The following is a 16,720-nucleotide window of genomic DNA, read 5'->3' on the forward strand; positions in this document are numbered from 1 at the left end:
CTTTTAGCAGCGTAATTGGGAGTCCATCATCCCCTCCTTTAGGACTTGGTCACTGGTGCGATTTATCAGCAATTCTCTCTTCCGTTCCCTCCCAAGCTATCAAAATCTGGGCATTAATTTCTCAGCACACAGGCATACCACCACCACTATCCCCGTTTGGGGCCTTTCTTGCTTTCCCTGCTTCTGCTTCTGCTGCACTGATCGCCTTGACACTTATTGGCTCCATAAAATGGGTCCAAATTTACTAACTTTCCCTGCACACTCTATAATCCGTGCCCTGCCGCCTTCATCGCTGAAAGCATTCATTCCACTGCATGCAAGCACCATTTTAAAAAATGAAATGAAAATTCCACCAAGGGGGAAAAAAACAATCCCCTACCAGCTACAGATGAAGAAATTTATTCCGCCTTAAAACGAAACCTGCTACTTTACTGCCACCATAGTCCTAGGAAACAGGATCCATGGTCTAAAACGTCGGCATTGTAATGATGTCCTCCACACACACACACACACACACACTGCACGCACACAATTATTAGCAATAGAACATAAGAAGAGCCTCCAAAGGCTGATTTAGTCTAGCATCCTGTTCTTGCAATGGCAAACCAGGTGCCCCGATGGGAAGCCCACAAGCAAGACCTAAACATTAGGAGGAACTTCCTGACAGTAAGAGCTGTTCGGCAGTGAAATTTGCTACCAAGGAGTGTGGTGGAGTCTCCTTCTTTGGAGGTCTTTAAGCAGAGGCTTGACAGGCATATGTCAAGAATGCTTTGATGTTGTTTCCTGCTTGGCAGGGGGTTGGACTGGATGGCCCTTGTGGTCTCTTCCAACTCTATGATTCTATTATTCTATTATTCTAAGACATGAGGCAAAACAGCCACACCCTCCAACTGGTATTTAGAGGCATACTGCCTCCCACAGTGGGGACAGAGCATAGCCAAGGGGTGGAACAAGCCAAGATAATGTACCAATGACAGGGCCACACTAACCACAGCATGTCCTCCAATCACATTGCAACGGGGAGTCACATGACCCCACACTGTTCCAGATGGCACAACCCCTTCAAACCAAGCAGATGCCACCAGGCAAAGGGATCATATAATCCATGCAGCATCTATACTCTAGTCATGTTGTAACCAAGCTACAGGAATCTGCACCAAGACCCAATGGGGAGTGGGTTGTGTGACTCCTTTACCTTGCTGCTTATGTGACCTTTATTGCATTGTTTGATTATTTAATATGTATATAGGCCACCTCTCTGCCCCAAGGCCCCCCAAGGCTGTTAACAGATAAAATTACAACCAGCAAATTACTATGAAAAAACCCAAAACATTCACAGTGAAAACATACCAGTAAAAAAACCAAAGAATTTACAGGTAACCACAAGCCCCAAAAGCAATACCCTCACCGAAAGCCCAGCAAAATGGTCCAGATCTTGATTGGGGGTGGAATCTGTCAATTTTGGTCCTCTCAGTTTCTATTTTTTCCTATTTTATAGCTAGTTTCCCACATTTCTGCATCAATCTGCAGATTTTGCTTTTAATCCTCATGAAAATTCATCAGCATTTTGGTGTGCAAAATTTTTCCCTAATAAACACATTTTTGCATGCTGTTTTGACTCATGTACGCATTCGTGCATGCAATTTATCCTAGTATAATGCATTTTGGTATGTTATTTTTACTAACACTTGCATTTTTAGGCACACATTTACCTAACTTTCGTAAACATTGGTTGCTTGGAGAACTGCACTGCAAAATTCATATATGTGCAAATTTCAAAGGATAGCTGTGTTTTGTTCTCACATTATTCTGGAGAGTGCAGATTTGATAAAACTCGCTTCATATGTGAACTGAATCAGATTTCTCCCCTGTCTCTAGCCTTGATGGTCCAATAGAAATCCTGAAGCACAGGGAGCCTTGACCAAACCTCCAGGGGGGACACAATTCCATTGCTTGGATACTGCTACCCTATGGAAGGCTGGTCCATTAGCGTGAATGGGGCACTGCCCCACAACCTCAGTCAGCCCCCACCTGCCTGCCTTCTAATTTACAACCAATCCAGAGAGTGGCAGTGACTGGGTGAGCTTAGTCTTACTGTTTACCTAAAAGAATACATCAGGCAAAGAAGATGAGGACTGAACTAGAATTAGCTGGCTCCACCTGTCATTGGCTTTGGCTCTGCCCATCATTCACTCTGGCTCCACCTACTAGGGCCTCCTTGCCTTCCACCATACCAGTCCAAATGGGCATCAGCCACCACAGCGCAGCACCAAAGGCCTGATCCCCTCTTGCCTGTCCTCGATAGAACCTGCCAACTATGTGAAGCCTGACGTTCCGCTTCTGATTGGCTGAATAGACTCGAACCCAGAACATCAAAGTGTTACTTTGTGGTGCACCTGTCTTCCAAAGAACAAACCACCCATTACAAACCCCAACCTACCAGCACTGCTCCTCTTTCTGTGAGCTATTGATTCCCCCACCCCACCCCATAAAACCAAGCTGAAGATCATACATATTTCTCTCCTCTCCCTAATCATCCTTGCATAAGGCAATTCCCTCTGGCATACCAGTTGCCATGGTGACCTGATGGTTTCCTACGATCTTCATTCTAACCTCCTCAGCAGAGCTGTCTCCAAGGCCGGTGTGGCACATGCCTGAATGGGGGGGGGGACCAGGGGCCTGTGAATTGATTCGTTTCCCAAAGAGCCAGCCAGCCAGCCAGCATGGAACAAGGGGAGGGGGTGCCTCCACAGGCCCATGTTTTAGTGCCACAGAAGGCATATTGGCCCTGCAGGGGTTTGGGGAAGATTCTCTCGCATAGTAAGAAAGGAGCTCTGCGTGCCAGCGAGCTGCACCCGGGCAGCGGAGAAATTGCATGACATCTGTGAGCCACAGTGACAAATGGGCCAGAAGAGATGCCAGCGAGATAGACACACACAGCCCGCAGAAAAGACAGCTGGGAACCATCAAAGCCCAGAACTGTGGAATTAAAGATGCGAGAGGTGCCAGCTCCGGCCATGGTGTGAGTCCAGCATGCCCACAGTCCTGACTCTGACAGCAGCCAGAACAGAGTGACTGAGTGGAGTTTTCCGTCCTCTGTCAATCACCCCCCCGATTCTCAAAGAACCACTATTCTGAGCACATTCTCATGCTATATATTTCACCCACATGCTCAGATGCACTCATGAGTCCTGGGGGGAACTGTCTAGAGGGCACAATCGGGACCAATTTATGCAACCGACAGAATTGGGGAGATTTGACAGAGGGTGGGGGAGAAGGGGAGTTAAAGCTTTTCCTGCTATTGTTTCAGGGTGAACTACTTTGGGGAGCTGTCACAATTTTGCCTAATATACAAATCTTTGCAAAGCATTTTCCCTATTATAATGCAGACTTTTGTGTTGTTTTCACTAACACTTGCATTTACATTGGACAATTCACCGCCATATACGTATTTTTTGTGCCCAATATTTGGCTGGAGGATTGCACTGCAAAATTCAGAGAAGTGTGAATTCTGAAGGAAGGCTGTTTTTTTTTTTCGTGTTCTCATATCTTTTTGGAAAGTGCCACTTAGGCAAGTTTGTCTTTAAATGAAAACCGAGTCAAATTTCTCCTCCTTCCCTACTGCTGTCACATTACTCATAAATAAGTCATGCTTTGGCTTACCATTACCTCTGAACTCATGAACCATAAGCATTAAGCCTAGGACAAGCCTTGGCTACAGCTCATGGTTTGTAGGGCTTGAGACAAACCATAAGCCTGAGTTTGGACATAATGCTGGTGCAGTAGAAGCAGGGCCAAAGAAAGAATAAAGCTGCCTCAATATTTACTGTTGGGACCTGCATCCTTGCATGTTCACATTTGGCCATGGTTTGGCTTAAGAGTTATGTCCAAACTGGGCTGAAGAGTCGGAACCTTAAGGAATAACCATTTTATTATGGCGAAACAAACTTCCACAAACTACAGTCCACTTTATCAGATACATGATGAATCAGGTTTTCTGCAACTCTGTTAGAGCTGAAAAACTGAATGCTTAAAATAACGAAGCTCTGTATTTATATAGCACTGTAGAGTGCTGAATGAGCTTGCCATAATTATGTCAGAGATCCTTACTGCAAAGTAATCAGTACAATAGGCAAGTCGACATTATGGTCTCCATATTTCATGTTGGAAAAGGCAAGGATATCATGGTGTTTTCAGGGAGTGTGGCACCCGGGAAGGCTGCAGAATGCATATCAGCTGTGAGATGATTTGTAGAATGAAAAAAGGACACCCACAAACAACCCCCCCCCACCTACTTGGAAGCTGCCAGTGAAAGGGGTGAGGCACTCCAAGTCTGATCGCTGTTTCCCTAGCAAACCATGAGACAATGAGACCTACAATCTAGGGCTCCATCCAGGATTCTTTCTTCTACTTTCCACTTTCCTTGAACCTACTCAAAACAAGTCCAGTTTTGCATAATCTCAAATTTCTGCAAGACTGATAGTTGTTGTTGTTTAGTTGTTTAGTCGTGTCTGACTCTTCGTGACCCCATGGACCAGAGCACGCCAGGCACTCCTGTCTTCCACAGCCTCCCGCAGTTTGGTCAGACTCATGTTCATAGCTTCGAGAACACTGATAGTATGGACAGGCAAATCTGTCAATTTTAGTTAATAATACTACCAAAACTAATGTTAATACTAATACTAATTTATTATTTGTACACCACCCATCTGACTGGGTTTTCCCAGCCACTCTGGGTGTCTTCCAGAATACAGCCATACCTCGACATCCGAACACTTCGACTTCCGAAGGTTTCGACTTCCAAAGTCGACAACCCTGGAAGTTTTTTCACTGTGCGCGCCCTGCACGCGCGATCTGCACATGCACAGAAGCACAAAATCGCGCTTCGTGCATGCGCACAAGCGGTGCTTCGACATCTGAAAACCTTGACTTATGAAGACGGCCGCGGAACAGATCGTCTTCGTAAGTCGAGGTACCACTGTATATAAAAGCATAGTAAAACATTAAACATTAACAAGATTTCCTATACAGGGCTGCCTTCAGATGTCTTCTAAAGGTTATATAGTCACTCATCTCCTTGACATTTGATGGGGGGGGGGGTGTTCCACAGGGTGAGCTCCACTACTGAGAAGGCCCTCTGCCTGATTTTCTTACTTTTCCATATCTGTTTGTGATGATGATGATGATGACTTTAAAAAAAAGTATTCATGAATATTCATCCATATTTTTCCCTAATACATACCATATTGCAAAAAAAAAAATCCTAATATTTTTCACAAATATGTGTGGTTTTTATGCACACTTTACCCTAGGATATGAATCTGTACACACATTATTTGGACAGAGAACTACACTGCAAAATCAAGAGACCTGTGAGTTCTGAAAGATGGCTGAGATTCAGGCTGTGCATTGTTTCAGAAAGAGAGTACTAGGCAGGTTTGCCTTTGAATCCATGCAGAATTGAATCTTTCCCCCATCCTTAGCCTAGACACCTTCCTTGAAACTCAGCTCTTACATGACGCCAGCCCCAGCCTGGCTCTTTTTCAGCCCCCTCTCTTCCCCACCACTCGCCACCACCCCATAACTGCAGTCGAGGACAAGTCCAATTCCCTCTGGCCCAGTGTCTGATGACTCTGCAAATAAAATAATGTATAAAAAAAACACATTACCCCCGCGACTTTCCAGCTACACTAACGTTTTACGTCCAGGTGCCTCGGGGTTTTAATTGAATGTCAAACATAATTTGAGGAAGGTAACGGAGAGTTCAAGCTACTGCCCTTCGAAAGCAATAGCGGCTCTGGCGATTGCAAATTTATCCACATGCTTGCCGCAGCAGAAGGCTGGGAGATTACTCTCCCCACACTCCACCCCACCCCGAAGATTTCTCCTCGCTGACTCTTGGCCCCAGCAGCTCAGCAGAGAAGGCAGAAGTCCAAGCTGAGCTTTGGGGTTGAGCAGCTGAGATGAGCAAAGTATGTCTCCCCCACCACAGAAACATGTCACTTGTGATGTGATGTGCTTTGAACACACAACAGCACAACATAAAGGCCTCAAATAATAATTGTTTTTCCCCAAGAAAATTCAAATCAGCTAACAACTATCAGTCAAAAGCATATTGAAAACTAAGAGAAGTGGCAAAACCACAGCCGCGCAGCTGCAACAAGTCACAGGCAGCCACCAGTTTATGCAATCAAAGAGTATGGATAAAAAGGAGGTGCTTATGGGGTCTGGCAAGCTTCCCTGGGGACGGCACTTTGTACCAGATACACCATCATGTAAAGGAAGGCATGTCAAAGAAGAGGAGGAGAAGAAGTCACTTTCTTCAAGGCAACAATGACTGTCAGATCAGTTATCTCTTCATTGGATTCTTCACTAAAAGGTCCCAGGGCACGTCACAGCAATTTAAAAATACAGTAATTAGAAGCAGTTTAGAAACAAATAATGCGCCCATCTCTCAAAACACAGGTTTCAAAATGTATTTTGGTATGTTTTGGAGTCAGGGACTGTGTTGAAGCATATAAAAGGTAAAGGGGACCCCTGACCATTAGGTCCAGTCGTGACCGACTCTGGGGTTGCGCGCTCATCTCGCATTATTGGCCGAGGGAGCCAGCATATAGCTTCCAGGTCATGTGGCCAGCATGACAAAGCCGCTTCTGGCAAACCAGAGCAGCACATGGAAATGCCGTTTACCTTCCCGCTGTAGCGGTTCCTATTTATCTACTTGCATTTTGACGTGCTTTCGAACTGCTAGGTTGGCAGGAGCTGGGACCAAGCAACGGGAGCTCACCCCGTCACAGGGATTCGAACCGCTGACCTTCTGATCAGCAAGCCCTAGGCTCAGTGGTTTAACCACAGCGCCACCTGGGTCCCGTTGAAGCATATAGGAAGAGCTAAAAACCAGTGGGCAGCTGGTCAGTTTAGTCTGGGAGATAAGGGTCATATTGGTTTGTATTAGAATCTGCAAAGATCAAATTCCCTCCCAGAAATGAAGGGAAGTCACTTGAGAGACCCCACCTTAAGGGGTCTGGCACACTGAGGCCAGTGCGCAAAGAGAGGGCTCCAGATCAGGCAGGTGGGGAGTGGAGCCGGAGGAACAACCTTTTCCCAAAGGAATCACTTCACAGGCGGTCATCCGCTGGACCAGAGAGAAAAGGTTTCATTCCACTTTCAGCTTGCGCTACCGTCTAACAAGCAAATGGGCTCATTCAGTCTGGTTAATAGTCTGCTCGGGCTGAATTGCAGCTTCTTTATATTCCAGCTTGGAATAACAGGCACCTGGGCCATCATAGTCAAGGGTAATTTGCCACGGGAAAGGGGGTCATTTTCCCTGTAGATTGTTTTCTATGTCTCTGCCAAGGCAGAGTGACAACAGGGCCTCCTCACACACTTCTGCCTTCTTTTCACCAGCTCAGGGAGTGGAAGGTCAGCGGGGGAGAAGCAGGAGCTGCTCAGCTGGGGCAAAAGACCCACTTAAGAAGCGGCACCTTCCAGTACGGAAGATATGTGTGCTAGAGAGAGGTGCTGCCCTCCTTCTCTCATAACATATTAAGTCAGGACCACAAAAGACATCCGTAACACACACAAATGAGATATTTCTTTCTGACACAGGACATGGTTAACTAATGGCACTGAAGCAGGGGTGGGGAAGTTTTTTCAGTCTGAGGGCCACACACTATTGAGAGAAACATTCTGGGGGCCACATGCTAGTGGTGGGTGCGGCCAGAGGTACCTACAGACCCAGCCTCCAACACTCACAGAGCTGTCAAGAGAACACCCTTCAGCTCCTTCAGAAGACGGATTCAAGCAGTATTTGCTTCTTTGGCACAGGAGCTCCCTGCTTGCCCTTCTTCTCCCATTCACACAACACAGACATACAGGATGTTTGCACAAGTAACAGGTCAAATGTTTAGGGTTTGCTGGGTGTGCCCTGGCACATCCTGTTTTAAAAACTGCGGGTTGTGGCAAGGAGAAGAGGGTACAGACCAGGGAAGAGCTGGCTAGTGAGAGAGGTAGGCAAAAGGCACGAGGGGGAGGGAAGCAGCCAGAGAGATGCAGGCAGAATGAAAAGGCTGGAATGGATCTGGAGTGGATCTGCAACTTCTGCCTGTGTCCATTTCTGGAAGAGGTGGTAGGGTGATTGGCTCCAGTGGCAGCAGCAGTAAGGGAAGAGGAGAGGCTGCTGCTTCTGGAGTCAATCACCCCACCATCACTTCCAGAGATGGACACAGGCAGAAGCTGCAGATCCATTCCAGTGTTTTTCTTCTGCCTGCATCTGTCTCATGGCTGTCTCCATCTGAGGTCCACTCATCACCTTTTGTGGAGAGAGATCCGTGGGGATGTGGAGCTGCTTTTGTGGTGCACAAGCAAGGAGGAGGAGGAGATACCACCCTGCACCTGGCGCTCCAGATCTGCCCTGCCTCTGGTCAGCTTGGCACTGGTCTTTTTCTCTGGAGGAAAAATCTCTTGTTTTGGCTTTTGACCACTTGTGTTGTGGTTGTTTTGTTAGCCTTTTGCCTTTTTACCTTTACCATTTTTTGTCTTGTCCTTTCTTGAAATAAATTTTTGAAAAATATTCCCTGGGTGTGCAACCTAACAAAATGTGTTGTGCATGCCTATCAGCCCTTCCATAGTCTCCATACTTCAGTGTCCACACTTCCTTTTACACAATCCATCACATGGCATGGTATAATTAAAAAAAAAAGACTTGCATGGTTGACTGGTCAAATTTTGTTATATCTTGCTCAAGTATTTTTAAAGAAAATATTTTTAAAGAAATAGCATTATCACCAAACCCTTTGCAAGGGGTAAATTGTTTTGCAAAATATGTCCCAATCCCATTTCAGCTCATCCCTGATGCCAGTCCTTAGTAGAACCAGTGAGCTATCCAAAATTATTTGAAGCACTCTGAACATACAAAGGGCAGAGACTTCCACAAGTGATCCATTCCGTGACATTTGCGACAGGACCCGTTTCCACAATGCCCAAACCCCATGCCGTGCATCCACACTCACCGTATTTAATCTCTGGAGAGTATACATCATTCGCATTCCCAGAATGCAATTCGGTCACGCAGCAGTCGCTGCTGCTGCTGCTGCTTGTGACAGGTGGTGTCAGAGCATTGGAGAGCGTCTGGTTGGATTGGGGAGGAGCTGGGAGGGTCTGGGGGGTCTGGCAGGTGCAGCCGGTTTGTGAGAGGCCACAGGATTGGCCGGTGCCCAGGCGAAGGCACTCTTCGAGCCAGCGGCACAAGATGCTGCAGGTGAACTGGCTGGAGTTGTTGTTGTTGATCAGGAGGACTTCCACAAAGCGGAACTCCACGGCCTCGGGGGGCAGGAGCCGGGGGGCCGCTTCGGGCTCCTCCGCCAGGCACAGCTGCACAAAGTTCTTGTCGAAGTGGAAAAAGGTGAAGGGGCCCCCTCCCTGGCACAGCTCCAACCTGACCTCCCCTCCGTCTTCCTCCTCTTCCTCCCGGGGTGAGGCTGTCACTTCTGGCTGGCTGCAGGTGTCGTTGGAGAGGTAATGATCCAGTGGTAGCACCATGGGCGAGTAGTGGGTGCAGACCTGCTCCTCCCGGTTGAACCTGAGGTACAAGGAGTACTTGGTGGGGTCGGGGTTCTCCAGGGTCCACGAGCAGCCAGTGGAAACGGTGGGGAAGAGGTCCTTCAGTGAGAAGGAGCCGTAGAGAACCCCGGAGGCCAAGGCGGAGCAGGCGCTGGGAGCTGGGTCAAAGCCCCGGGACAGCCACAGGAGACACGATATCACAGACAGTAAGAGTGGTCCAGCAGGTTTCATCCTATGACATTTGCCCTTAAAAGAAGAAAAAGGAGGACAGTTTAAATGGGGGAAGAGTCCTAACCCTGGAATCTATTTTCAAAGTTGCAAGTCTAGGGTTGTTCAAATCTGACAATTTTGGTTTCTTCCGCTTAGCAATTTTCTGGTTCGGTTCGCCACATTTTCATACCAGTTTGCAGATTGTCTTTTTTAATGTTCTTACGAAAATTTGGCAGCATTTTGCTGCCAATTTCTCCTAATATGCATGCCCTTCTATGTAGTTTGGCCTTGTATACACATTTTTGCAAATGAAATTCCACTTATATAATGCATTTTTGGTATGTTATTTTCACATGCATTTTAATACACACTTGCATATGCAATTTCAAACACATTAATAGGCTGGAGGACCACATTGCAAAATTCAAAAAAGCATGAATTTTGAAGGGTTGCTATGTTTTAGAGAATGTGAATTAGACAGGGTTGCCCATAAATGCGTAGTGAATTGAATTTCTCTCCCATCCCAAGGGCTGCAACCCAGCCCTGAAATACAGGAGGCTGAAGGTACAAAAGGGGGCGAGAGCTGAAAAATAATAGTCAGGGGTGGGCTGTGCTTTCTGCTAACCCTGGAGCCACAGCAACCAGCAGGCTGTCCTTAGAGGAAAAGGCTCCCAACTCTGGGGAAAGGCTGTGGCTTTGGGGCAAGCTGGAGCCTCGCTGCCTGAAATGTAACGATGGACAGATCTGTCAATTTTGGTTCTTCTTGGTTTGCCATTTTACCAAGCTTAGGTTCAGGTCGCCCAATATCTACACCTGTATGCAATTTTAATTTTTAAATTCTGCACAAAAATGTGGACATGCTTTGCATGCATTCCTTCCCGCATACATATTTTTGTAAACTACTTTTGCACAATACTTATAATTATTATTTATTGATTCCTAGGCCACTTAATGCCCAGATGGTTTCTAAGCAGTTTAACAAGACATAAATACCGATTGCACAACATTGTTAAAATACAGAAGAATTAAAAACACAGCATATTTAAAACAATAGAACATACCCATTCAGATATTAATATAAAACTGGTCATTATTAAAATGTGTGATAAAACAGCCCCATTAAAGCAACACATAGGGATGCTGTGTTTGTTGGCACTTTTTTCTGTTTGAGGGGTGTGCATTTTGAAGGGCAGTGGTGTTTTGCTTTGTGTTTTGGCTTGGGAAGTGCAAATAAGGCATGATTGCATTAAATGTGAACTAAATGAATTCTCCCCATCGCTCCAGGAATGCAAGGAGCAGGGAGAAAGACCAGAATGTACCAGCAAGAGCAGGGTCTTCCCCCCTCGCTGCCATATTCAGATATCCAACTCTGTCTCCCTCCAACAGCATCTTTAGTTCATCATTATTATTATTGATGAAAGAACCTCTAAGCATGTGCAAAGTGCATTTTGCTCACAGCTGAGCAACAGAAACCAAACATCTGCCTCCTTCAACCCCCATCCCCCAAACACACAAACAAATGGATATTGGAACCACATTTCATCACTCACACCCATGTATTTTTACACTGCAAAATGGTAAATGCACCCCACCCTCTGAGATGGCTGCCTGTCGTTTCTCTGTACAAGCCTCTTGTCTCAGCTTGCCTCTTTCTGGTCAGGAAATATGTAAATTCCGGACATAAGGCAACCCTAATATTATCACATAATGGTATATTATCTGGTACATCCCAAGTGAGAAACAGCATGACGGCATACTCTCCAAGGAAGGGGTGAGGCGCACTCAGAAATCTAGCATGGCAACAACAACATGAGGCTAGCTCCTTTCTCGCTGATTTCCTTTAAGGAATGTTTGAGGGGGGGGGATGAGACACATGAAATGATCCATATCCTACTCCATCTTCAAGAGGTACAATCCCAGAAGGGCTGTACCACATGATCTTTTCTTCTAGTTGTGGATCAACCTTAAAAACAATTAACCCAATTCCTTGCTAGAGTTTCCTTATTTGTGGTTAACGGAAGTATGACTTTGCTATCTGCCTAGATGAGTATCACTGCAGTTACCTCCTTCCTTGCCATTGCTCCAGCATCAAAACCAGGGCTGGCCCTATGGCCAGGCTGGGTGGCGCAGGGCACCATGGCGCCAGACCGCCAGGGGGGTGCCGCAAGCTGCGCCCGCCCACTGGCCGGCCGACCGGTCCGCCGGTCTGCCGCGCAGCTGCACCCACAGCAACCGCACTGTGCCTGCCCGCCCGCCGTGCAGCAGCGCCTGTGGCAGCCGCGCTGCGCCCGCCCACCGCACTGGGAAATGGGGCGGGGGGGCACTGGAGGGATCCAGCGCACCACGGCGCCAGGGGCGCTTAAGACGGCCCTGATCAAAACTGAAGCATGAAGAAGGTCTGGTGTGTTCTGAAAGCAAGCAGGCTTCTAAACACCAGTTAGCCAAACTGCAGAGACCATAATGGCAACATGGTTTCTCAGACTCCACTCCACCAAATGGGTTGGGGAGTGTCGTCTCTTCTGTACAGAGGAACATCCCATTTACACTCACCCTCTAGAATTCTCTTCTCTCCCCACCCCACCCCGCCCCACCCTCTTGCCGCATTTTCGTTTTAATCTACCAAGCTGTTAAGTGCGAACAAGCTGGCCACGGGTAAGTGCTGTTTATAGAGTCATAAAGAGCCAGACCTCGGCCTCATAAACCCTGCAGGATGTGGAGTCGGGAGGCTGAGAGGTTTTCCAATCCAGGGAGGGAATGGAAATCCAGCAGAATTCCCAACTGCAGCAAAGAGAGGAAATGGCTGCTGAAAGAAGCATTTCCAGTTCCAGGGCACCAGCATAAAATCATTTTTTCAGGAGGATGCACCAGAGTTGCCTTAAATGTCTGGGTACCCAGCTCCTCTGATTTTTCTGCCCTGGGAGTCAGTGAGCAAAGTCCATCAGCTAAAGAACAAAAGAATAGCCTGCTGAATCAGGCAAAACCACCTAGTCCAGCATCCAGTTCTCACAGTGGCCAACCAGACGACAATGGGAAGCCCACAAGCAGGACCCAAGCACAAGAGCACTCTCTCTTCCCATGGTTCCCAGCAAAAAGTTTCCAGAAGCATTCCTGTCTTCAGTCATGGATGCAGAAGATAGCAATCATGGCTAGTATCTGTTGGTAGCCTTCTTCTCCATGAATTTGTCTAAAGGTTGGTAGCCTTCACTGCCTCCTGTGGGAGAGAGTTCCATAGTTCAAGTATGCTCTGAATAAAAAAGATCTTTTTTTTATTTGTCCTGAAACTTTTCTTTCTCCAAGCCATGTACTTCTCCCATGTCACCTCTCAGAGGGCATGGGGCTCAAGTTAAGCAATTCCATCATCTAGGGCAGGCATCCCCAAACTGTGGCCCTCCAGATGTTTTGGACTACAACTCCCATGATCCCTAGCTAACAGAACCAGTGGTCGGGGAAGATGGGAATTGTAGTCCAAAACATCTGGAGGGCCGAAGTTTGGGGATGCCTGATCTAGGGCCACAACTCATGCTGTCCCCTGTGCAGACACAAAATGAGAGCCAGGCTAGAGTTGCCTCTTCACCCCAAGAAAGATAAAAGGTGAAATCTGCAGGGTCTGCAGGCTTGATGAGATACCCAGCAGCTGCAAATTGTGGGAACTGCAATTGTGGCAGAGAGGGGAAGGGGGAAAGAAAAAAAGAATTAATTCCAACGAGGAAGAGATGAATTAGATACATTTCCCCAAGACACAATACAGGCTTCTCACCTTTTAACTGTAATGGAAGATGCATGCATTCAAAAATTACCACTTGGAATTATGGAACTTGTGTGGTGTGATTCAGCCAGAGCATTGCGCATGGGGTGGCAGTGGTAGGGGCAGCAGAGTCTAGGGAGGCAGAGAAGGCCATCCCTATGCCCATAAGAAGCAGGCAGAGCTGCAAGGAGAGCCAGGCACCACACCGAGACACCAACACGCAACCCCTTTTAGCTCAGCCAGTATAGCGTGTGACTCTTAAACTGAGGATCGTGAGTCTGAGTCCAAGATAGGGCAAAAAGATTCCTGCATTGCAGGGGATGGACTAGATGACCCTCTTAGTCCCTTGTAGCTCCACAATTCTATGGTGTCTACATTTACATACATGCATACACATGCACATCTTTGGGCTTGCGATATCACACAGGTTAGGCCAGCCTCTGCCTCAGTTTGCCTTATAAGCCACTCCAGTAGGTCTGCTACAAATCGAATCCAGTGTTGTGTCCAGACCTGAAGGGTTTCAGCTCTGTATTTATTGTTCTATTGCCTTTATACCCCACCTTTCATCTGAAGAGCTCAAAGTGCACAGTTCTCTTTAACCCCATTTTATACTCACAACAACCCCATGAGAGCCAGACTAGGCTTGAGAGGCAGTGAATGGCCCAAGGTTACGCAGTGAACTTCATGGCTGAGCAGGGATTTGAACGCCCAAGAGATAGTCCAACATTGAAACCACTGCACCACACTACTTTCTTTCCTCACCACTCAACCCACCCAAACAAAATAATCCCCAAAGCAGGACTGAACCGGAGGCTCTGGCAGTCCACTGTTTCTGCGGAGCCCTCGGCTCCCCAACAAACTGTCACGCTCAGCTTGCACCTGCTATGCTGCTACTAGGCAGCAGTGAGAAGAAACAGCCCAGGGAGCATGAAAGAGGGTGTATCCTGCACACAGGAGCCCCACAGAAACAGAAGCACCTCTACTTCTAAATTTAGAGCCTGGAAGGTGGTTCCTGACATCGAGACAAATGAGCTGCTGTCAAGGAGGCAGCCATGTTGAAAAATGTGCATGCAAGCACGGGAAATAAGCAGTGTGGGAGCAGAGCAGACCTCCCTTGCCTAGCTTAGATGGCCATCAGGGGGACGGAGGGGAAATCAGAGCAGGGCTGGGGTACCTGAGACCCTTCTGGATGTTGTTGGATTCCAGTTCCCAGGACAGCCAGTGGACAGGGATGCTGGGAGTTGGAGCCCAGCAACATCCAGAGAGCCAGACTCCCCATCCTTGAATTAGGGAGAAAGAGAGTCAGGGAGCATAGGTCTATTAATGACTATCAGTCATGATGAGAACTTCCATGATCTGAGGCAGTCTACCTCAAAATACTGACTGCTAGGGAGAAAACAACAAGAAAGGGCTCTTTTCTTCATGGTCTTCTTGGGGCATCTCAAGTAAGTTGTCAGCAGCCAAAAGGGCTTTGTGGCCAGATCTAACAGGGCTTTTATTTTGTTCTAGTCCTAGGAAGATGGTCCCATCAACAGGACTTGAGCAGAATGTTATTAGCTCTCAGGCTCCCAACTTGGTTTTGAATGACTGATGGCAGCTTTTAAAACATTAAACAATAAGGGAAATGAAGTAATTGTGAAACACAGAGTGTCTCCAAGCACGTCCATGGAGCCTGTTCCCTTATGGATTAGAGGAACCATAGCCAGACCTTTTGGACTGGTGGGGAGATGAAATGGTGTGCATGGAAGTCCCAATTCACCATCCCTCAATGTGGTTCCAAAATTATCCCTCCCACCACATTCCTCTTTTATACCTCTGGGTTGGTCATTGTGGGACCTGGCAACACATCAAAGAAAGGTAGATTTGCCCGGGATCTGATTCCCTAAACTAAGCCCCTTAGGAAGAGACTGTGATGCTTGTGTTCTTGGAGGAAAACCCATCACACTGCTGGCAATGGAACAGATGTAAAATAGCAGCACAGGCTGCCATTGTGCAACCGTTCACATAGCAATCGTACATCTTACATTCCGAGCCTGCTGCAAACTTGCCCTGCCTTGCTCCACATCTTCAAGCACTGACTTTGAATTTTAGATATGTGTCAACAGGGAATTATAAATGTTAAGGATTGTGATAGAGATTTCCCCTGCTATGCCACCTGTTCCTGCTAAGCATGTACAGAGATATATTTTTCTTCTGTGGTCACATCCTGGTCCACCCCTCAACCTGATTTCTCTCTATAGACACAAATTAACGGCAGCATCTTGGTTCAAGGACAGGAGCAAGGGGATCACTTCTCCTTTATTGGTCAGGCAGTCTAATTAATCCTTGGAGGGCCTTTTAACGAACACCTTGACTTCAGCTCAGGGGTCAATGGAGCTGTGGCAGGCTTGTTACCCTGAGCTGTGTGCTTCCCCACAATTAATAAGACACAACAGCACAGACACAACAACTTGCTGTTGCAGGAGGCAGCAATGGCCATCAACCTGGGTGGCTTTAAAAGAGGAGAGGACAAATTCATCAATAGCTACTAGCCATGTTGGCTATGCTCTGTCTCCACAGTCAGAGGCAGTAAATACTTCTGAATACCAGCTGCAGGAAACCACAGAAGGGGAGTGGCAAGTGTCCTCAAATCCTGCTTACAGGTTTTCCACAGGCATCTGGTTGGCCACTGTGAGAACAGGATGCTGGACTAGGTGGGCCACTGGCCTGATCCAGGAAGTTCTCCTAATGAAATAAGAATCAATACATCTAGGACTGGGGTGAAGGGCCTCTGTCCTGACTGCAGCCCTATAGCCATCAGGGGTCTCCACATGCCATTGGGAAAAGGCCATAGCTTAGTGGCAGATCACATGCTTAGCATGCAGAAGGTCCCAGATTCAATTCTTGGTGCCTGAAAGTACTGATGGGAAAGATTCCTGCTTGAAACCCTGGTGAGCTTGATGGACCAATAGCCTGACTTAATGGAGGACAGCTTCTTGTGGTTCTATGCTCACTCGCCCAGGCTGTCACCCTCACTGGCCCTGCTCCAAGTCCTCTTTGAGCACTTTTGCCTTGTGAGGATTTGTCCTTGACCCTGTAATGACGCCTGCTTGGAAGAAGATGCTGAATGTGGGATGTGATCCATGAGAGGCAGTCAAGTACAACATTCCTTGTAATGCTAGAAAAGACATGCGAGGGAAAGTTTGGTCCAGCCAGTCGAAACTT

General features: G+C 47.2%; 1 protein-coding gene across 1 annotated transcript in view; it reads right to left on the reverse strand.

Moving 5' to 3' along the window:
* The window catches only part of ADGRB2 (adhesion G protein-coupled receptor B2), a 169,188-nt gene that overhangs the window by 113,944 nt on the left and 38,524 nt on the right, over positions 1 to 16,720 (reverse strand). The window contains exon 2 of the mRNA XM_035118985.2: positions 9,012 to 9,807. Coding sequence (XP_034974876.2) covers positions 9,012 to 9,792 — 781 coding nt within the window. The 5' untranslated portion in view covers positions 9,793 to 9,807. The remainder of the gene's footprint in view (positions 1 to 9,011; positions 9,808 to 16,720) is intronic.

The sequence above is a fragment of the Zootoca vivipara genome, chromosome 6, assembly GCF_963506605.1.
Source record: "Zootoca vivipara chromosome 6, rZooViv1.1, whole genome shotgun sequence".
Lineage (NCBI taxonomy): Eukaryota > Metazoa > Chordata > Lepidosauria > Squamata > Lacertidae > Zootoca > Zootoca vivipara.